Source organism: Ursus arctos, unplaced genomic scaffold, assembly GCF_023065955.2.
Source record: "Ursus arctos isolate Adak ecotype North America unplaced genomic scaffold, UrsArc2.0 scaffold_34, whole genome shotgun sequence".
Lineage (NCBI taxonomy): Eukaryota > Metazoa > Chordata > Mammalia > Carnivora > Ursidae > Ursus > Ursus arctos.
The window spans coordinates 14,595,060-14,615,262 of record NW_026623030.1 but is presented as its reverse complement, the minus strand read 5'-3'; the positions used below and the strand labels follow the sequence as shown (position 1 = coordinate 14,615,262).

At 45.8% G+C, this 20,203-nt stretch overlaps 2 protein-coding genes across 5 annotated transcripts in view; one reads left to right on the top strand and one right to left on the bottom strand.

Moving 5' to 3' along the window:
• Positions 1-11,509, bottom strand: part of SART3 (spliceosome associated factor 3, U4/U6 recycling protein) — a 35,990-nt gene extending 24,481 nt beyond the window's left edge. For 2 of the 4 annotated variants that reach the window (XR_007190566.2, XM_026515046.4), the window contains exons 1-3: positions 11,152-11,509; positions 2,288-2,414; positions 1,108-1,212 (exon numbers count right to left, since the gene is read on the bottom strand). Coding sequence is in view for 2 of the 4 variants with exons in the window: in XM_026515046.4 (XP_026370831.2) it covers positions 1,108-1,212; positions 2,288-2,414; positions 11,152-11,466 (547 nt within the window). In the remaining 2 variants the exon portion in view is untranslated. The remainder of the gene's footprint in view (positions 1-1,107; positions 1,213-2,287; positions 2,415-11,151) is intronic. The other 2 variants (XR_003320582.4, XM_026515045.4) reach the window with 1 other exon arrangement.
• A 1,273-nt stretch (positions 11,510-12,782) lies between these two features.
• On the top strand, positions 12,783-19,836 carry ISCU (iron-sulfur cluster assembly enzyme). Its single transcript, XM_026515048.4, has 5 exons — positions 12,783-13,016; positions 14,737-14,850; positions 15,715-15,825; positions 17,752-17,830; positions 19,300-19,836. Exons 1-5 carry the CDS (start codon positions 12,903-12,905, stop codon positions 19,383-19,385), a joined length of 504 nt encoding a protein of 167 aa, XP_026370833.1. The 5' UTR covers positions 12,783-12,902; the 3' UTR covers positions 19,386-19,836.
• Positions 19,837-20,203: the final 367 nt, after the last annotated feature.

The following is a 20,203-nucleotide window of genomic DNA, read 5'->3' as shown; positions in this document are numbered from 1 at the left end:
TCCACCCTGCCCCTAAACCCCCACTTGCAAGCGCACTCTCTCTCAAATAAGTAACATCTTTAAAGGGGAAATTTCTAAAAATATTTTTAAAAAACATGTTGTCCATAGCATTCTCTGATAAAGATAATATTTAGAGAATTATACTACCAACAAGGGAGGGTAAAGAAACTTAAAAGGAGAGAAGGTGTCTACACTCCACTTGCACTGGCAAAACATCAAGGCGATCAGACAACGCAGACCTCTGTGGTGATGGAGGGTTCTGTATCTCGATTACAGCGGTGGTTACTAAAATCTACACGTGGGATAAAATGTCACAGAAGTACACACGCACCTTGTACTAAGATCAATTCCCTGGTTTTGATTTTGTACAGTAGTTACAAGATATTGGGGAAAGCAAGATGAAGTAAGTATAGGACCTCTCTGTACTATTTTCCTGTAAATCTATAATTACTTTAAAATAAAGTTTTTAAAAGCTTTTTAATTAGAAAAAAAAAAAGCATTCTGTCCAAAACTTCTAAAAACCCATTCAACGTGTAAAAGGCAACCTTTAGTTGTCTGAAAATACCATGTTAAGTTCTCCCTGCCAAAAAAATGCTGGGTGTGAATATATTCACTCCCATACTACAAACATTTCTAACTGTATTTTAAAATCAGATATCCTCAAATGAAAACCACAGACAGGGACACCTGGGTGGCTCAGTCGGTTAAGCATCTGCCTTCAGCTCAGGTCATGATCCCAGGACCCAGGGATCGAGCCCCCACATCATGCTCCTTGCTCGGCGGGGAGTCTGCTTCTCCCTCTGCCTGCCGGTCTCCCTGCTTGTGTGCTCTCGTGCTCTCTCTGACAAATAAATTTTTAAAAAATCTTGAAAGAAAGAAAGAGAGAGAGAGAGAAAGAAAGAAAGAAACAAAGAAAGAAAGAAAGAAAGAAGGAAAGAAAGAAAGAAAAAGAAAAGAAAACCACAATGAGAATAATAAGTAAACTCAAACCTTTCGAATTGCTGGACTAACCCTCTCTTTCCTGAGGAGCGACACCTCACAATGCAACCCAGGGCAGCAGAGACAGATGCATCCGCAGACACCCCAAAAAGCGAATAGGGAACTTACAAATATAATCCTTCACGGCTTTCTCAAAGAGGTCGTACACGTGCTCTCTGTCCAGGCCATCCAGAGCCATGCTGATCTCGTCATGCAGCCACTCCAGCCAGAGCTCTGCAAGACAACAGCACCTCTGCATCACCATCTCCTTCACCAAAGGGCAGGATGAAAGCAGGGACTTCACCACGAGTCACGAGCACACAAACGTTTCACCCACCTTACACAGCCTGCCACGGTTCACAGAAATTCAATTCTTAAAACTGGCACCGAGCACATAGAAGGTTTATGCTTCCAAATAAGATCAAATAATTAAAATCATAGTATCCTACACCTGTTGGGCATTTTATACTTTTGCTAAGTACTTACATATATGTATTTCTCATTCAATCTTTCTAAAATTCCTGTAGATGATAGTCACAATAATGAATAATGATGGCATCTATCTAAGCATTTACGACATGTTAGGGCATTTATTCCATGTTGTACACAGAATACCTCATCTGATCCATGTACTATAAGGTAGAAACTACTGCTAGCCCCATTTTACTGCTGGGAAAACTGAGTCTTACAATGTTTACATAATTCGCTTAAGGTCACACAGCTAGTTAAGATGTGTAGTCAGGAACAAATCTAGAAAATCTGATTTCAGCTTCTATACTCAGAAGTTATGCTTTTGGATCTGGGACCAGTGTTCTCCACTCCTCCCTAAAGGATCAATTACAAACATTCACGAAGACTGGTCTACAAGATGCACAGCGTAATAATGTTTCAAATAAGTATAAATAATCTAAATGCCCAACTACTGTGTAACAAACAAGGTATGAAACATTTACATTAAAAATTGTTCATAAAAGTTTAATTACAATACAATTACCTGGTACTGAGAAAAAGGATTAAATACATAAACACTGGAATGGGAATTTAGACACGAGAAAAGTTTAATCATGTAGGGTAAAAAAAAATCAGGATCCAAAATATGAGCCAGTATTACACCATCACGACTGTTTTGCAAAAAACCAGAAGATGAAAAACTAGAATTCACTGACACCGGATGATGGATTTTCTTCTTTCCACTGTATTTATATGTTCCAAATTTCTGTAAGGAACACGTCCCAGTTTCAGTGAAAACAGAATGTATACCCTTCAGTTCTCGGTGTTTATAAAAGCAGCCCGACTGCTGACACGTTACCTTCAGTCAAAGGAAAGATCTCACTCATCTTCTGGCGAGCCACCCGCACTTTGGTAAGCTCCCCTTCCAGCCGGAGCAGCCGAATCAGGTCCACATGGCAGTTGTAGTCATAGACGTTGATAGATAGCTAAGAGGAAAAGGACACAAGGTGAAATTTAAAATGCCACCATCAAAATAACTTAGCATTTTTCACCACTGGTGACAACGCATGTCTCTGCTACAAACAAAACAGATGTGCTATCTGGGAGAGCCACTGAGACAGCAATGCAACATTTACCCCCGGGGAAGAGGAAGAAAAATCAATGAACGAGGCTTTCTCTAATAAACGCACAGAGCCTCCATTCTGTTCCAGTCCCTAACAGAATGCAGTTGGGTTGTTCTCTGAAATACAGGAACCATTCTGATGAAACAAATCAACACCAAGCGTGACCTTAGGCAAGTCATTAACTTTGCTAAGCCTCCATTTCCTCATCTGTAAAATGGGGATACCACTACGGTCTCTGGTCCGTAAGGTTCTTGTGAGGATTTTAAAACGTGATGAATAATGTGCTTTTAGCACCTGCCAGCTGTGAAGGTGAAAGCTCTCCTCTTTTACTAAACAAACAAAAACAACAAAAGCGAAAACCCCTGCTGGGAGAAACAAGAAATGGCAGCGCCTGTTGAAGCTGAGTGACAGATACATATTTATTTTTATATTTGAAACTTTTCAAACTAAAAGTTAAAACAAATTAAAATAACTGCTTAAAAAGCTATCAGACATCTGAGACGACAGAAAACTAAAAGAATCTGTCACTAGTGGACTTTTCTAAAAGGTAGCGAAAGGAAGAGGAAGGAAATGATAAAAGAAATCTTGTGGCATCAGGAAGGCAGGAAGAACTGAAAGAGCATGAAATACAGACAGGTATCCTGGATGACCCTTCTCATGACTCTTCTAAGCTGTATGGGATAGCCGACACAAAAATTCTGAGACCACCTGATACTCAAAACGATGATATTTAAAAGTGGGGATGCTAAAGTGACCTGAACGGAAGGATGATTCCCTCGCTTCACTCGGCAGTGGAACACAGACACCATGTAAGTCAAATACACTATTCCCAAGGCAACCACTAAGAAACTACACAAAGCATACACTAAAAATCACTATAAATAAATCAAGATAGAATCCTAAAAATGTTCAAGTCACTCACTGGAAGGCAACAAAAGAGAAACAGAAGAACAAGAAACAGAGGAAACAAACAGAAAATAAAATGTCAGGCTTTAGACCTAACATTGCAATAATTATCTTTAATGTTTATGCTCTTGGGACACCTGGGTGGCTCAGTCGGTTAAGCATCTACCTACGGCTCAGGTCATGATCCCAGGGTCTTGGGATCGAGTTCCACCTTGGGCTCCTTGCTCAGTGTGGAGTCTGCTTCTCTCTCTGCCTGCCACTACCCCTGCTTGTGCGTGCCCTCGCTCTCTTTCTCTCTGATAAATAGATCTATCTATCTATCTATCTATCAATCTTTTAAATGTTTATGGTCTCAATATACCAATTAGGGGGCGCACGGGTGGCTCAGTCGGTTAAGCAACTGACTTTTAATTTCAACTCAGGTCATGATCTTGGGGTCATGGGATTGAGCTAAGGGGGGCTCTGTGCTAAGGGGGGGGGTCGGTTTCTCTCCCTCTCCCTCTCCCTCTGCCCCTCCCCTCATGCACTCTCTCTATAAAATAAATAAATCTTTAAAAAATATACTAATTAAAAGGCAGGGAATGGCAGAGTGGATAAAAACACAACCCAACCATATGCTGATTACAAGAAACTCACTTCAAATTCAAGGACACAGGAAGGCTGAAAATAAATGGATAAAAAAAGATATACCACGTAAACATTAGTCCAAAAAAAGAAGTGGCTATATTAATATCACATAAAGCAGACTTCAGAGAAAATATAACTACCAAGGATAAAAAGGGGCATTACAAAATGATCAAAGGATCAACCCACCAGGAAGACAAAGCAATCCTAAATGTGTATGCAACAAACAACAGACCCTCGAAATAGATTAAGCAAAACTGTTCCAGCTAAAACAAAGGGACACACACACTTACAGTGGGGACTTCAATATCCTCCACTTCACCAACTAAAAGAACTACTAGACGAATTAGCACAAGGATACAGAAGAAATTCAGCATCAACAACCAACAAGATCTAATTAACATATATAGAACATTCCATCCGATAATAACAAAATACATCTTTCTTTTCCTCAAGAGCCCATGGAAGATTTACTGAGACCAGATCATGGGCTGTAAGACGAACTCTGATAAATTTTTTAAAAAGTGAAATCATACAGAGTATGTTTTCTGATCACAACAGAATTAAATTAGCAATCAGTAATGGTAGGGAAATCTTTAAACATTTGGAAATTAATGTTTAATGTGATATACTTCTAAATAATCCATGGGTCAAAGAGAAAGTCTCAAGGAAAACTTAAAAATATGTAGAACTAAATGAAAATACAGCAAGCCAAAATAAGGATACAGCTAACACAGTATGGAGAGGAAAACTTACAGAACTAAATTCAACGTATGAAAAGAATCATGCGCCCTGACTAAGTGGAATTTGTCCTAGGTACATAAGGCGAGTTCGCAGCTCAGTCTCTGAAGATCAATCACTGTAATCCACTAGATCAACAGGCTAAACACAAATGATACCCATCGACACAGAAAACGCACTGACAAAATCCAACACCCATTCATGATAAAAACTCTAGACCAGGGGCGCCTGGGTGGCGCAGTCGTTAAGCGTGATCCCGGCGTCCTGGGATCAAGCCCCACATCAGGCTCCTCCGCTGGGAGCCTGCTTCTTCCTCTCCCACTCCCCCTGCTTGTGTTCCCTCTCTCGCTGGTTGTCTCTCTCTCTGTCGAATAAATAAATAAAAAAAAAAAAAAAAAAAAACTCTAGACCAGGGGCGCCTGGGTGGCTCAGTCGTTAAGTGTCTGCCTTCGGCTCAGGGCGTGATCCCAGCGTCCTGGGATCGAGCCCCACATCAGGCTCCTCCGCTGGGAGCCTGCTTCTTCCTCTCCCACTCCCCCTGCTTGTGTTGCCTCTCTCGCTGGCTGGCTCTCTGTCAAATAAATAAATAAAATCTTTAAAAAAACAACAACAACAACAAAACTCTAGACCAGTTAGGGCCTTATCAAAATTTAAACTTTTTGGTCTATGAACTATCTTACTGCGGATGCAAACAAAAGTTACAAACCACATACCCAGCAAAGGACTGGTATCTAAAAGATACAACTCCAAACTCAACAGTAAAAAACAAAGAATCCAATTAAAAAATGGGTCAAAGACATGAACCAACAGGTATATGCAAAGAGGGCACACAGACAGCAAATAAGGCACATGAATAGTAGTCAACATCATTAACCCTCAGGGAAACGCAAATTAAAACCACAATGAGGTATCATTACACACCTAACAGAATGACTAAAATAAAAAATAGTGACAACACCAAATGCTGGGGAAGATGGAGGGAAAAAACCCAACTGGCTCACTCATACATTGCTGATAGGAATGTAAAATGTGTATGGCAGCTCTGGAAAACAGCGGGGCTGTTTCTTATAAAGTTCAACACACAATTACCACATCACCCAGCAAGTGCACCCTTGGGTATTTTTCCAGAGAAATAAAACCTATGCTCCCACAAAATCTCTTTGTGAATGTTCGTAACAGCTTTATTCCTAAGAGCCAAAACTGGAAACAACCCAGAAGTCCTCTGATGGTGAACGGTTTAAGTAAGCGTGGGGCACGCACACCGTGGAATACTATTCAGCCACAAAGAGGAAATGAACAACATGTACCCAACTTAGACGAATCTTTTTTAAGATTTTATTTACTTATTTAGCAGAGAGTGAGAGAGAGAGAGAGAGAGAAAGGGAGGGAGCACAAGCAGGGGGAGAGGGAGAAGCAGGTTCTCCACTGAGCAGAGCACCCGACGTGGGGCTGGATCCCAAGACCCCAGGATCCACAGACCCCTGAGCCACAGGCAGATGCTTAACCAACTAAGCCACCCAGGTGCCCCACAAGTGAGATGAATCTTAAGGGAATTATGCTGAATAAGAAAAGCTAATCCAGAAAGATTACATACTATATGGTTCCATTTACATAACATTCTTGAGATGACTAAATTATAGAAATGGAGAACAGATTAGTGGTTGCCAGAGGTCAGGAACTGTAGCTGTAAAAAGACAACAGGAAGGACCCTTGTGGTGACAGAACCGTGTGTTGACTGTACCAATGTCAACATCTGGGTGGTGGTATTATACTACAGTTTTACCAAGGTTACCGTTGGGAGAAACCAGTAAAGGGTACACAGGATCTCTGCAGAATTTCTCACAACTGCAGGGAAATCTACAACTATCTCAAAATGAAAAGTTTCATTTTTTCAAAAAGCTTTCATATGAGTTGGGGTATAGGGTTCCCCTAAGTCTGCACACAAACACTAGTGTCACCTCTTTCAACATCTGCCACAACGTCTCAGCACTAAGTACTTCCTTCTCCTTCATTCAACTAACACTCTGACAATGTACTCAATAATCTAGACACTAGCTACTGCATTAAAATACGAGGAGGACCTGTCTCACCAGGTAGCAAGTCTCAGTAACAATGAGTTAATCCGTGGAATTGACACAGGATTGACAAACTGACCAACAGATCAAAAGAGAATGCCCAGAAACAGACCCACGCAGACAGAAAACATACGACAAGACTGGCAGTGGTTGCGTCTAATAAAATTCATGACCCAGGACCATGACCCCAGTCTGAAAAACACTTACTCATAGAAATCCTTATACGTGTTGAATAATAGCACAATTCAACAGTAACAATGTTCCTTGTAGCTTGTTGGTAACAGGACCATAAAAAATTAAATAAAATAAAAATAAACTGTGAGCAATCCAAATGCCAGAAGAACTGATAAATGGTGGGACATCCACCCAATGACATACTAAATACACAGTAGGCAAAATGAACGAACTGCAGCTACAAGCAACACGGATGAATCCCAGAAACACTGCTGAGTGGAAAGCAGGCCCAAAAGATTACATGTAGCATGATACACTTTCCAAAAGCTCAAAAATTAGCAAAAGTGAGCATTACTTAGGGATGCATATGTAGGTGATAAAACTATACATATTTTATAAGAGAAGGAAGCACACCAGTTCAAGGAAGTAGTTACCTGGGTTTTAGGAGGGGAGGCAGGGCCATGGAATAGGGGAAAAGCCGATTAAGTGCAAGCAACAGTACTGATCAAGCTCAGACTCTTAGACCAAGTGGTGGGGTAAGTAGTGTTTATTTGATCACCACAGTTCGCAATTTACAGATGTGAACTGCTTTGTATATATCGAATTACATGCAAAAAGACAACAAAGACTCAGAAACAGTAAGAGTCTGACCTATAATTTTTTTTAAAAATCTTAAAGACTTTCAGCAATGTTCTCCTGCTCTTGATATGTAAAATTTAACAAGCTGAGTCCATCCCATGATTACATGATGGGTTGAAAAAGGACTGGACTAGGTCAGGACACAAGTGCTCTAATCTCCCCTGGTTCTCAGTTTCCTCATTTGTACCAGGAAGGAGCTGGAGTAAATCTCTGCTTCTCCAGTGGGCTGTCAGGACGCACTGATGTTTCAAAACCGACTGTCAAGTGAGCACCAAAGGAACACTCACGAGAGAAGTGCGGTTTGCCCAAAATGTACTTTCCTCGTTAAACAAGAGGCAAAGGCTCTCCCTGTCACCCGCTGCTCTCAACTCACCTGGGTCTGAATGTGGTTTTGGAACATGAAAGGGGGGACAGTCCTGTTAGTGTGACTAATGTCTATACAAGCGCCCCTTATATGAACGCCATGTGTAGGTCGGGAAAAAAAAGGTATAAAAGTCAAGGAAGTAAAGAAACTGCCTCCCAGGATGGCTTTTGGTCCAAATTTCTGATTTCTAGGCCCAAATAATAAAGACACTATACAAGAAGAGGTGCTCCGAAAGTATGTGTATTAAATGCATACTGAGACGCACTTAAGAGACCTTCCACAGAGTTCACTTAGCACCGACAAGTGAGCACGTATACTGGTCTATTCTGGTCTCAGAACATCATTAGCAACAAAGGATGATTTAAAGAAAGAGGTGGCTTAGCCCATGCATAAAATGTTTTGATTTCCTGACTCCCTAACAGCACAACCTGGACCCAGAGCAGTGGCAGAGAAACAGCAAGAGGCCTGGTCCAAAAGACACAACCATTGCAATCATGGGAGGGTGGGGAAAGAACAGAGCAGGCCGTGGCACAGCACCGACTATGTGTCAAAGTTGCCAGGGGCTTTGTAAGCAGCCGGTCACTTAAGCTCCACAACAGCCCTGTGAGGGAGGCACCGTTACAACCCGTGTTTCCACCACCTAGGACACCGTAGGCTCAGAGAGCTGGAATAACTTAGTTTCAGGACACAAACACAGTTAACGGGAAATCTTTGCTTTGGGACATGGACAGATACCACAACTAACTTCAAGCTTCCACAAAATATGCTCAGAGAACTGGAATGTGTAAATATGAAAAGGTGGAGTTTTTCACAGGCCTGTCTAGAAGTTATCCATCATTACACTCCACAAGTTACGGCAGGAGCTAGAGGCTATCAGGATGAGGCGGGAGGGAGATTTGGAAAAATTGGAAAAATCAGTCTCTAGACCCCATGATAAAGAGCCTGATAAAGCCAGAGGCTCTTCAGTTCACATCACAGTGTGGTCACGGTCTGAATTCCATCCCACCTTCTGTGACCTGAGGTAGGGCAGGACACCAGTAGCCAGGAGACCTCTGCACTGACCCATCCTGCTCTCTCACTAGCTGGTTACCCTCACCAAGAACTTAATCTTTCTGCTTCCAAGTCTGCCCTACAGCTCAAACAGGTAATCCTGTTTTCCCCTGCCTCACAGAAGAGTGGGCTAATGAAATGGCTCGAGGAAAAGCCCAAGGAAGGCTAGAAGTCGGAAGCACAGATTTCCATCGGGACAGGGACATAGCCTGGCACCCTATATTACACGGCATTTTCTGAATGAATAAAAGATGGAGTGAACACCGGCGTACTTATTTCTAAAAAGCAGAATAGGGAACCACTTGCCTATTCCAACTAGGCTCCTTTGACATTCAAATATGATGACAAATGAAAACAAACGATACCGATGGATATCATCACTATTTCACAACGAAAATATCACTGCCAAAGAGGACATTATAAGGAATCTCACACCCAGCAAGGTTGAGTAATGTAGGTTAACAACTTCACATCGCTGAGTGATTTCATATCAGTGTGTCTTCTGGTCCACAGACAACCCTGATAAATTCAATTCCCCTCGTGAGTGACTCTGAGCAATCATTTCATCATCTGTTCTGAGCCTGTGTCCTCATTACTAATGCTCAATTTCTGTGTGCCCTTCCAATCCTTTATTTAAAGATTTTATTTATTTTTGCAAAAGAGAGAGAGAGCGTGCGCATGTGCACACGTGCACACAGGAGTAGAGGGGAGGGGCAGAGGGAGAGGCAGGCTCCCCGCTGAGCAGGGAGCCCAACTCGGGGCTCAATCCCAGCACCCGGGGATCATGACCTGAGCAGAAAGCAGACCCTTGACCGACTGAGCCACCCAGGTGCCCTGCCCTCCAATTCTACTTCCCCCTCTCCTCCCTGTCCTGTGCCCTCCTGTGTGGACCACATCCATGGGGTCTCTAGCTCTCTTGCTTCCAGCAGGGTTTGCCCAGCAAAAGGCACCAGCAGATGTTTGGAGAGAGGAAGAGAGGTCACAGTATTCTTCCCCAACCCCAATCCCTGATGGGAAGATGGGGTGGGGCTGCATCCCCTGACTAAAGGTCTCACCTGCTCTCAGGTGCCCTCTCCACACAACTATTAAGAAAACTGGTCGGTTTTCTCCCCTCATCTCTTCAGGCCTAAAGGTGGACACAAGGTCCTGCTGTCACTAGCCCTGAGGTACTGCACCTCCAATCCTGATCGTTCTGATCACACTTTAATAAACACAGTAGGCCCTTTATTGACCTTCTCTCAAATTATCCTAATATGAATGTACCACCTATTTCCTGCTGAGACCCTGGATTACACAGGAGTTACAAATTAGAGATCACGGTACCACGAGGTGCGAGGCACTGGGCTATTAATTAACGTTACGACAACTACATGATGCAGAAATTGTGGCTCCCAATTTACAGGTGAGAAAATGGAGGCTCAGGGAGGTTAAGAAATTTGCCTAAGCTCACACAAGCACGGACTAGCTACAACTGGGGTCTTAGCCTCCAGACGCTGAAATTTCTACCGTCCCATTTCTATCATCGTCGTCACGGTCACTGCTTTGTCTATCACTGCTTTGTCTATCGCACCGTAGTTCATCATTGCGGGCACTGCTACTGAAAAAAAGAAGAAAACGAAAAAGAAAAAAAAAACCACTCTCTTATGAGTACAATTTTATTGCTATTGTTGTCCACAGTTTAACGGTGTGGTTAAGAGCGGGAGCTCTGGAGTCGTTTCAAAGTTTAAGGCCTGGCTCGCCACTTGCAGAAGTGTAATCTTCAGCTAGAGAATTCCCTCCACGAGGAGCCCCAATTTCCTCTCATAAAACGGGGAATACACTACTTCCTTCACTAGCTCGCTGCGAGCGTTCAATGGGATAACGCTTGCAAAGCACCAGGCAAGCAGTAAACGCTGAAATGACGGGAGCCGTGGTGATTAATAGCGGTTTTGCGGCCTTGGCGGCTTTATTACCGCCGGAGACCCGGGAGAAGGGCCGGGGACTGGGAACCTGAGGGAAGGAGCCCGCCGCCCAGCCCCGGACGCACCTGCTCCTCCAGCCGCTCGATTTCCAGCTGATTCTTCTCCTCCTCTTCGTCATACTCCCATTCGTATTCCCCGGGGGAGCTCTCCGCGGAGGAAGCTATGGCGTACTCCTCGTCCCCATCGCTCTCACTCACACCTTCCTCCGGCTGGTCCCACCCCGGCCCCACGGCCTTGTACGTCGCAGAGGCCACGGCCCGCGACAACACCTTCCTCCTCGTCCTAGCAGTCTTAACGTCATCCTCCTCGCCCTCAGCCGTGGGCCCGGCCTTGGGCTCAGCCTCCGCTTCCGAAGCCGATGTTGCGGCCGCCGTCGCCATCTTGCGCTTCCAGTGACTCCCGGGTCTTCTCGCGGCAGCCGAAGACCCGCTGAAGTAGAAGCTGCCCGCGGCGTGCGCCTGATCAAAACCCCGCTCCCCTTGCTACGGAAAGAGAAACTGTGAAGCTCGAATGACGGGAAAATCCAGGAATGCATGAAACTTCGTATTGCTTTTACATAGGTGTAAAAGCTCTCTCAGAATAAGAACTCCCCGGTACGGCATGTGTTCTGTCGCAACTTCGGACACATGTTGGGTCTTTGCACGGGAAGTGGAGGCCGTACAGGAAATCATGGAGTGATGGTTGAAGTGACGGGTTTGGCGCCATCTTGAGAAGGTCAAAAGGAGTTTTGGAATAAATGCCTTCCTTACCGCCTAGCCCGACCTGGCGCGTGGTTCAGTCTCCCCGGCAACTGAGCCTCAAACGCAGAGAAAACTCCAAGTCCCCGGGGAAGGATTCACGAGGATCCTTGCCGAGAAAAACCTATTTCCCAAAGAGATTCCTCCCCTTTATGTAATACCTGGTGCCTAAGTAAAAGTGAAATACATTTGAGTTTTCTGCTTTTATAAGACCATATTCTGCAAACCAATATTAATAAATTTCATTACTAATCGTTTATTTAGAAACTCTTCATTTCCAGGCATTGTCATATAAATATGTCGGTTTGCTGCTTTATGAAAAGAGAAATAGATGCAGACATATACATACTCTTTTAAAAAATCAGGGTATGGCGTGTTCGTTTCCTCAAACTCCCATTTTTGAGGTCGGAAAATATTGTTTATTTGTTGCCTTTCTCCCTCATTAGCAAGGTTAATTATGTAAGGAATTAATGTATTTTTCTTTCTGTTAGATCCCCAAAGCCTAGTATAGTGCCTTGACACATGACACTTGCTCAATGAACGGTCCTTGAGTTAGTACGAAAGCAAGGATCAAGCTTAAAGAGATGATGTCATTCGCCTAGGGCCACACAGCCGGGAAGGAGGAGAAGGCGGATTCCAACTCAGGATTGTCCTTGCTTGAATCCCAAATGCGTCTGTCTGGGCAACCTTGGACAAGTTACTAAACCTCTCTGGCCCTCAACTTCCTATGCTAAAAAATCGGGTTGAAAAAGTAGACTGGTTGATCCACTATGCCGCATTCTGGCGGTGGGCTTTGTGAACGTAAACTTGGGCCCCACTCCGGCCTGACCCCCTTGGATCCAAAACCTTGCACTCGGAACAAGCCCTCCAACTTCAGTCTTTCAGGTCAGCGTCCCTGGCCCACCCCGGAGGGGCGTGGTTAAGACGGGACCAAAGGCCGACACGTGCACGGAGGGGGAGGGCGCAGGCGCGAAGTCGCGGTGAGGTAAGAGGGTGCGCGCCCCAAGCCGGGAGCCGACTCACTAGCGCGTTCCTCTCCTCCGTCTTGCGCTCTGCCTGCGCAGGCGCAAGCCCGGAAGATGGCGGCGGCTGGAGCGGGCCGTCTGAGGCGGGCGGCTTCGGCCTTGCTGCTGCGGAGCCCGCGCCTACCCGCCCGGGAACTGTCGGCTCCGGCCCGGCTCTATCACAAGAAGGTAGGGGCAGATGAGGGGATGCGCGGGACCCGCACTGGCAAGGGGACGGGAGGGCTAGGACCGCCGGGAGGACCCAGGTATGCCGGCGCTCAGTGGAGGCCCGACCTGGGGAGGAGTGGCCGCGGGATGGTGCGCGGCCTTGGGAGCCCCCACTGCTGCGGGGATAGGGACCACCCCCTCACGCGACTGACTGGACTAGGTTTTCTTCGCTGCTCAGATAAAACTAACCGCTGCCCGTGGGCCCCGCTGCTGGCTGCGATTTCGTGCCTCAAAACCCAACAGCCGAGGAAGGAGGGCCTGTTATGACCTGCCAGCCTCACTCCAGGGACAGACACATCCAGCTTCAGCGAGGCCATTGCCCTAGCCAAATGACCTTGGCAAGTCCCTGCTCTGCGTTGAACTTGTTTTCCCCATTTGTAAAATGAGCTCTTAGCATTCCCCTACAAGAGAGTGCTTGTGGAGTCCTCAGCATGGTGCCCAGCACATGGAGATCATTTACAGTGTTGTAGGAACTCATGGCCTCCGAGTGGAGTCAGACACGTAATCAACAATGTTTTAATTTTTGTCCTGTTTTTTTTTTTTTTTTTGGCAGGGGGGAAAGGCGTTGGGGAGTACCGGATAGGTGCATAGTTTGCAGCCCTTGCCTTCCGAGGGCATTAAGTCCCCTAGTCCTGAAGCTTTCCCACTCGGGAAACGACTAACTAAAGAACACGGTAAATCAACATGGGCCAAAAGTACAGACGAGGTACTATCTTGTAGGTCCTTGGGCTTGGAGTGAAAATCCGTGGTGGGATAAGTGGGTAAAAGAGACTGGAAGATCCGGAAGCTTACGGCTTAACTGGTGAACAAGCCTCAAGGTTACATTAAAGCCTTCTGTGTGCGGGTTTGAACGGATGCTGTGTTGTTTTGGCTTCAGCAGGTTGGCCAGGGACTTCGCTCCTCCCCCACCTAGGGGTGTGTTTTGTTGACATTACGCGCTCGACAAACGTGGACTAGCAGCCTTTCAGCCACCAGGGTGCGCTGCTCCACCAGAGTGATTTCCAGGTCTTGAAATAGAGTTACGGGACCGTTACTGTGTTATACACAAACGGACACATTCCATGGCATTGTTCCTCGTGTAACATTCTCCTTGAGGCTCCTGGGAAATCCTTCGATTGCTGGACCATACTTATTTTTAAAATTTTTAATAATAATCCTTTGAGTATGGATTTGGAAATACCAGAAATGTTATTTGAGCCTAAATCTGGGACTTAGGTGGTAAAGATCAGGTAATTATTTGTGATCAAAAACCCTATGGAGGGGCGCTTGGGTGGCTCAGTCGGTTAAGTGTCTGCCTTCAGCTGGGGTCATGATCCCAGGGTCCTAGGATAAAGCCCCAGGTCTGGCTCCCACCTCAGCAGAGAGTCTGCTTCTCCCTTTCTGCCTACCCCCCCCCATGTGCTTTCTTTCTCGCTCACGCTCTCTCAAATAAATAAAATCTTTAAAAAAAAATAACTATGGATTTAAGACATGATTTTGCTGATTTTTCTCCAGTAACTCAAATTTCTGAAGGTAGTTGGAGAAGAGGTACAAAAAGACTGGGTCATAAAGTCTCATTGACATAAGTGTAAGCCTTCCTCCCAGGTGAAGTTTGATGCTTAGTGACTGCCTGCCAGGTTCAGGTTGCTGACCAGTAACAAAAAAGAGTGATCATGGATTTCTCTTAACCTTCTCATTTCAGGTTGTTGATCATTATGAAAATCCTAGAAACGTGGGGTCCCTTGACAAGACGTCAAAAAATGTTGGAACTGGATTGGTGGGGGCTCCAGCATGTGGTGATGTAATGAAATTGCAGGTACTCACTGGTTTTCATCAGTAATCCCTTTGCTCATACAGTGTTTCGTTGTTTACAAAACATTTGAATGCACAGCTTTCCATTTGGTCTTTATCTAAATTCTTATGAGATGACGGGATGATTCGAAGTTATCAGTTATTAGGGTAGGGACTGAATCTTAGTTCTCCTTACTTGTACACTGTGCTCATCCTTTCTCGTGTCACTTTTCTACTCTATTAGCTTAAATTCCAACTTCACCTAAGAAAGTTTTGTGAATTTTACTGATCAAAGGAAAACCACAACCGTTCAGTTAGCAATCCCCAGTGAGACAGGAAATGCCACATATCAAGCCTCCCCCAAATTGGAAACAACACAAAGGTAGTGACTGGCGCTTTGAGTAAACTGTAGCTTTGTCCACATCTCCGTGGTGATGAGGGGTCAGCTTGCCAGAGGTCTTCCTGTCTATCTTGGAAAACAGAAACAAGGCAGGAGGAAACCACTAGGTGTCATTTCATGCCAAATTCAAAAGCACTAACCAGAGACCTATATTGCAGACTCTCCCAGTGTTTAAAGATGCAGATTGACCGAGCAACCAGGAGCAGGACTTCATAGCCAAAAAGCAGACTAGGGTTGCAAAACAAAAGGGGGGGTGCATAGTTTTCAGCTTTTCTTTACCACGTAGGCCTGTTTCATTCTGATGAACATTCCTACATTTACCTCTTCATCACTGAGTCCTTTGTGACAAAGCAAATTCAGTAATATTAAAACTTAGGGTGTGGAAAACAAGACCAAAGCCCTTGGGGAGAGCCCCAGTGACCCCCCCATAAATACAGGTTCTGCAGGGTGGCATCAGGAACCATTGCTTAACTCCTGTCTCTTTTCTAGATTCAAGTGGATGAAAAGGGGAAGATTGTGGACGCCAGGTTTAAAACATTTGGCTGTGGGTCTGCTATTGCCTCCAGCTCATTAGCCACTGAGTGGGTAAAAGGGAAGACGGTAAGGTTGCTTGCAGATTGACATTTAAATCACATTCCCAACAAACCTGCCTCGGAGTTAAGGGAAGGGTCTTGTTATTTGGGGGGGGTTAATTTTTTTCGAAATACTCTTCAGAATTTTTTTAATTTCTCCTACTCAGGCTTTGATTAAATTCTCCACATTAGGGATTATGGATAATTTTGTTTGGTGTTTTTTATTTTGGGGGGTTTCGTCATTTTTATTTGTTTGGGGGTTTGGGTGGTGTTTTATTTAGGGGTTTGTTTGTTTGTTTTTGTTTTAGGGAGGGGAGGGGAAGAGGGAGAAAGAGAGTCTTAAGGAGGCTCCATGCCCAGTACAGAGCCCGAGGCAGAACTCAACTTCATAACCTTGAGATTCTGACTGAGCCAAAATTAAGAGTCGAATGTTTAACCAACAGAACCACCCAGGCACCTCTGTTTAGTTTTGATTTTAATTAAATAGAAAAAAAATCTTCAGCTCCCCCACTAACAAAAAAGAACTGCAAAGAAATCTGTGGGTTTCTCCAAGGTTGCTGATTAAAATTTCTTAGGAGTCTTAAGGGTGGGAGAGGTTATATTGTGGTTTGTGTTCTTGTTTATTCCCTTCCATATGTTCCAGGAAGGATCGCAGGTGGCTTGTAGGGTTCATGAAATAACAAACCAGCCTGTGCTAAAAGAGGGATTAAAGAATCAAACAGCCAAGATGAGGCAAAGCAAGCAAATCAGTCAGAACAGTGATCCAAGTGGCGGTCGGCCGGCCCTCTGAGGGTGGAAATGAGAGAAGCTGGAACATCTTTTCTGTTCTTTTCTCTGCCAAAGCCTCTTTCCCAGCAGCTGCAGAGGTAGAAGGTCCCAAACCCAGTGAAGAGCTGGAGTTTCTAAAATCCAGTTATTAAAACCTCTCAGGAAAGCCAAAATACAGGACTGCTTATCTTTGCAGCCCCGAGGAACAAAGTTCAGGGAGCTGAGTCACAGCGGTGTGTGCCCGGGGAGCTGGGCAGCTCTACAGCAGCGCAGTGTGCCAGGCCACGTGCCACCTGCTTCCTGTGGCTCCGGGCCTTCTGGCTGGCAGGCTCCTCTGGCGAGCACAGACCTAACCTGATCTGGAGGAGGTGCCTCTGAAGTGATTTCTTAAGCCCTGTCCTCGGGGAAAGGGGAAGTGAGACAAGGCACCTGGGCTCCCAGGATCTGGCCTTTGAGTTGTGATCAGAAAGTGGAGGAAGAGGGCCTGCCTTTGACCTTGCTGTCCTCCCGTCTGAGTTACTAGGAACAGAACGTGAAGCATTATCCTCGGAGGCAGCAGAATTGGGAAACGGGGGGACAAATGGGGAACCTGGCTTTCCTTAAGGCAGCACGGCTCCATTCCACATGGGCCTGCCTCCCCTGCCCTTGGGCGCTCAAGCAAAGTCAGGCATCCTTTTCCATCTGTTTTGGTGAGATAGATTCTCTTTTAGGCAGAGGAAGATCCCACTTCCAGCCGTCTGTGCCACTGGCTTACTTGCCATCTCTCTGGCCTCCCTGACACTACTCAGCGCTTGTAGTTGAAGGGATTTAGTCTAAACGCTTGGTATAAGGACATCAGTGAAGCTGATACAAAACCAGAACAGGAAATCACTGCTTTAAAAAAAAAAAAAAAAAAGACTCCTGTTGCTGGCCTTGAGCAGACCCCTGAGAGACGTCTCACTGGCTGGCCTGTAAACGTATCTTTGTCGGCCTTGCTTACCCGAGCCAAGCAGTGGGGTGTGTATAGGCCACACTGGAGAGTCCCGGCTGCAGCCTTGACGCATGAGTGAGCGTGGTTTGGGGTGGTTAAGTGGAAGTCATCCCCCACCACGCTGTCCTGAGGGCCTCTTTGGCCTTCCCTTTTTAGTGCTTGTTCCTCAACCTAGAGCATCGCTAAAACTGTTACTGTCTCATGTATGCCTCTCAGGTGGAGGAAGCCTTGACCATCAAGAACACGGACATCGCCAAAGAGCTCTGCCTCCCCCCCGTGAAACTGCACTGCTCCAGTAAGTCTCTGCTCCAAAATGCCAACTAGCTTGCACAGTTGGGAGTGACTTTGTAATGGCATCAACTGGCATTTGTGCAGAGTAAAGGCGAGTCCGTTTTGGCCGCGGAGTCCATAACCTTCAGATGGTTAAAGACCCCGGTCTCACAGCTGATCTCCAGGAGGGTCTTGCAGGAGGTGGTGTGTGCTGGGCGTCATGTGAGCTCTTCGTGGCATCATGTCTAAGCCTCAGAAATGTCTTCTAGTCCACAGATAGTGTCATTATCTCTTCCTCTTACAGACCAGGAAATTGGGGCTCAGCTTAAAGCGCCCCAGTCACATGGCTTCTAAGTGGGAAAGCCAGGCCCTAAGCCCCAACCTTTGATTCCAGAATCTGTCTGTTCCCACCCCACTGGAGTCAAGTTTGGACCAATAAGAGAAAATTCCGCTTCTGCCATAATCCTATCTGTCGCATGTGTTACCACTTCCTTCCCAGGTGCCGTTACTGTGTATACAGTCTGCCTCTGTGTATACGGAATGACTAAGCCCAATTGTGCAACAGTCCCCTGTCCACTGTGCTAAGAGAAAGCCCAGATGCCTTAAGACTTACACTTGGCTTTCTAGTTCAGTCTCTGTCTTTAAAGCTTTTTCCATCCTCTCTCAACCTTCTAGGGGAAGAAGGGAATGAGAAACAGTAGCCTTAACTTACCAAATTAGTTAAAAATCAGCAGAGAGCCAGGCCTCTTGCCAGAGCAAGACTCACAGGGGAACTGAGGGGCAGGGACGTGCTAACACAGTTGTCAGGAAGTCTGCTGAGACCCGAGTTTTTTCCACCTGAGCTGGGATTCCAAGTACCCAGGAATAAAGTCAGCATTTTCAGAAAAGTCCCAGCCTTTTCATTTGGCCTTCTTGGGCACTGCAACCTTTAGCTGCTGCTCTCTGCCACTTGCTTACTTTCTGTTTTCCCCCAGAGCCTCATTTTAATATTGACCCCAAAGTAAAAGTTGTCAGATTCGGGATCCCTAGAGGATGTGGCAGGTGCCACCTGTCAACAAAGTGGCATGGCCTACGTTATGCCAGCTTGCTCAGACAGCATCCACTACGTTTATTCCTGACTTCTGTGTGAGCAGATGACAACTGACCTCTCTTGTGGCCCTCCGACATGTCACTTATATTAAGTCCTCGCACTATCCCAGCAAGGAAAGAATGTCCCAGTTTTATAGAACAGAAAGGAGATTCTAGGAGGCTGAGGGACTAGCCTAGGATCCCAGGTATTTAAACCCCAGTCTGCCTCCGAAGCCGCGGGCAGGGGTAATCGGGCTCAGGAAACAGGTGGCTTTGCAGGCTTGCTCCTGACCCCAGCACCCTGGCTAGGGGGCTCCGAGAAGCCCTCCCCAGAACCGCTGCCCTCCAGCTCTTAGAGATGCAATTCCCAAGTCCCTCTCTGTGCCGTCTACAAACTGAGGTGATCTTTCCTTGTGCCCCTTCCAGTGCTGGCCGAAGATGCAATTAAGGCGGCCCTAGCGGATTACAAACTGAAACAAGAGTCCAAGAAAGGAGAGGCGGAGAAGGAATGAGCCCTCAGCGAAGCGTCCAGCAGGTCAGACCTGCTGCCCGTCCACCCACCGTGTAATCACTACAGATGTTCAGAAGCCCCCACTGCAGTAAAAGCTGAGACACGCACAGTGCTTGCCGGTCACATGGGGGCTCCCACACAAGCAGAATACACAGTTTACTCGCTCCCAGTCCTGTGCTTTCTTTCAGCCCACTCTCCGCGCCTTAACCCCGTGTGTGTATATTTTGAATTGTGTGCATGGCCTCAAACTGAAATCGGTCACGGAGTCTCAAGTGCGGTGGTCCACGAAGTGCCCAAATACCTAATTTCACCTGAATCTGTCTTGGGAAAGATTACTAGTAGAAGGCCGTGGTATGATTATTTGATAGAACCAATTACTGTACATAAAACAGATTTGCATATATATATATATATATATATATCTACATATATAATAAAAGAACTTTAGACCACGTTTTTCTCTGATAAGCCTTGTCTCTTGGATCCCTCCCTCACCCCAGGGTCCTGCCCAGAGCCCCTTGGGGCTCCCAGGTGCTTGACCGTGATGACTTGCGCACCTTTCTGAGCAGACTGGACAGTAAAGACCATGGACAGAGCCGGCCAGACGTGTGGCACGTTCTATGGAATGGGGGTGAAGGGGAAAGGAGAGAGCCATCTCTTTTCGTTGTGCTTTGCAAAATAATAGATTGACAAGTCAACATGAGTCCAGAAGATTCTTTTTGTAATTTCACTGGTTTGTGACACGCTACAAGCCGAGAAACACTGGCTCCGACAATCCCCTGAAGCTACAGAGCAGCTGGAGGTGGGGGGGCGGGGGGT

What these genes read in the sequence shown, in the direction of transcription:
- ISCU (XM_026515048.4), top strand. Translation starts at nt 12,903, where the DNA reads ATGGCGGCGGCTGGAGCGGGCCGTCTGAGGCGGGCGGCTTCGGCCTTG. An exon ending in CCCGGCTCTATCACAAGAAG is followed by an intron (nt 13,017 to 14,736) that starts GTAGGGGCAGAT and finishes TTCTCATTTCAG; the next exon opens with GTTGTTGATCATTATGAAAA. An exon ending in AGTGGGTAAAAGGGAAGACG is followed by an intron (nt 15,826 to 17,751) that starts GTAAGGTTGCTT and finishes TATGCCTCTCAG; the next exon opens with GTGGAGGAAGCCTTGACCAT.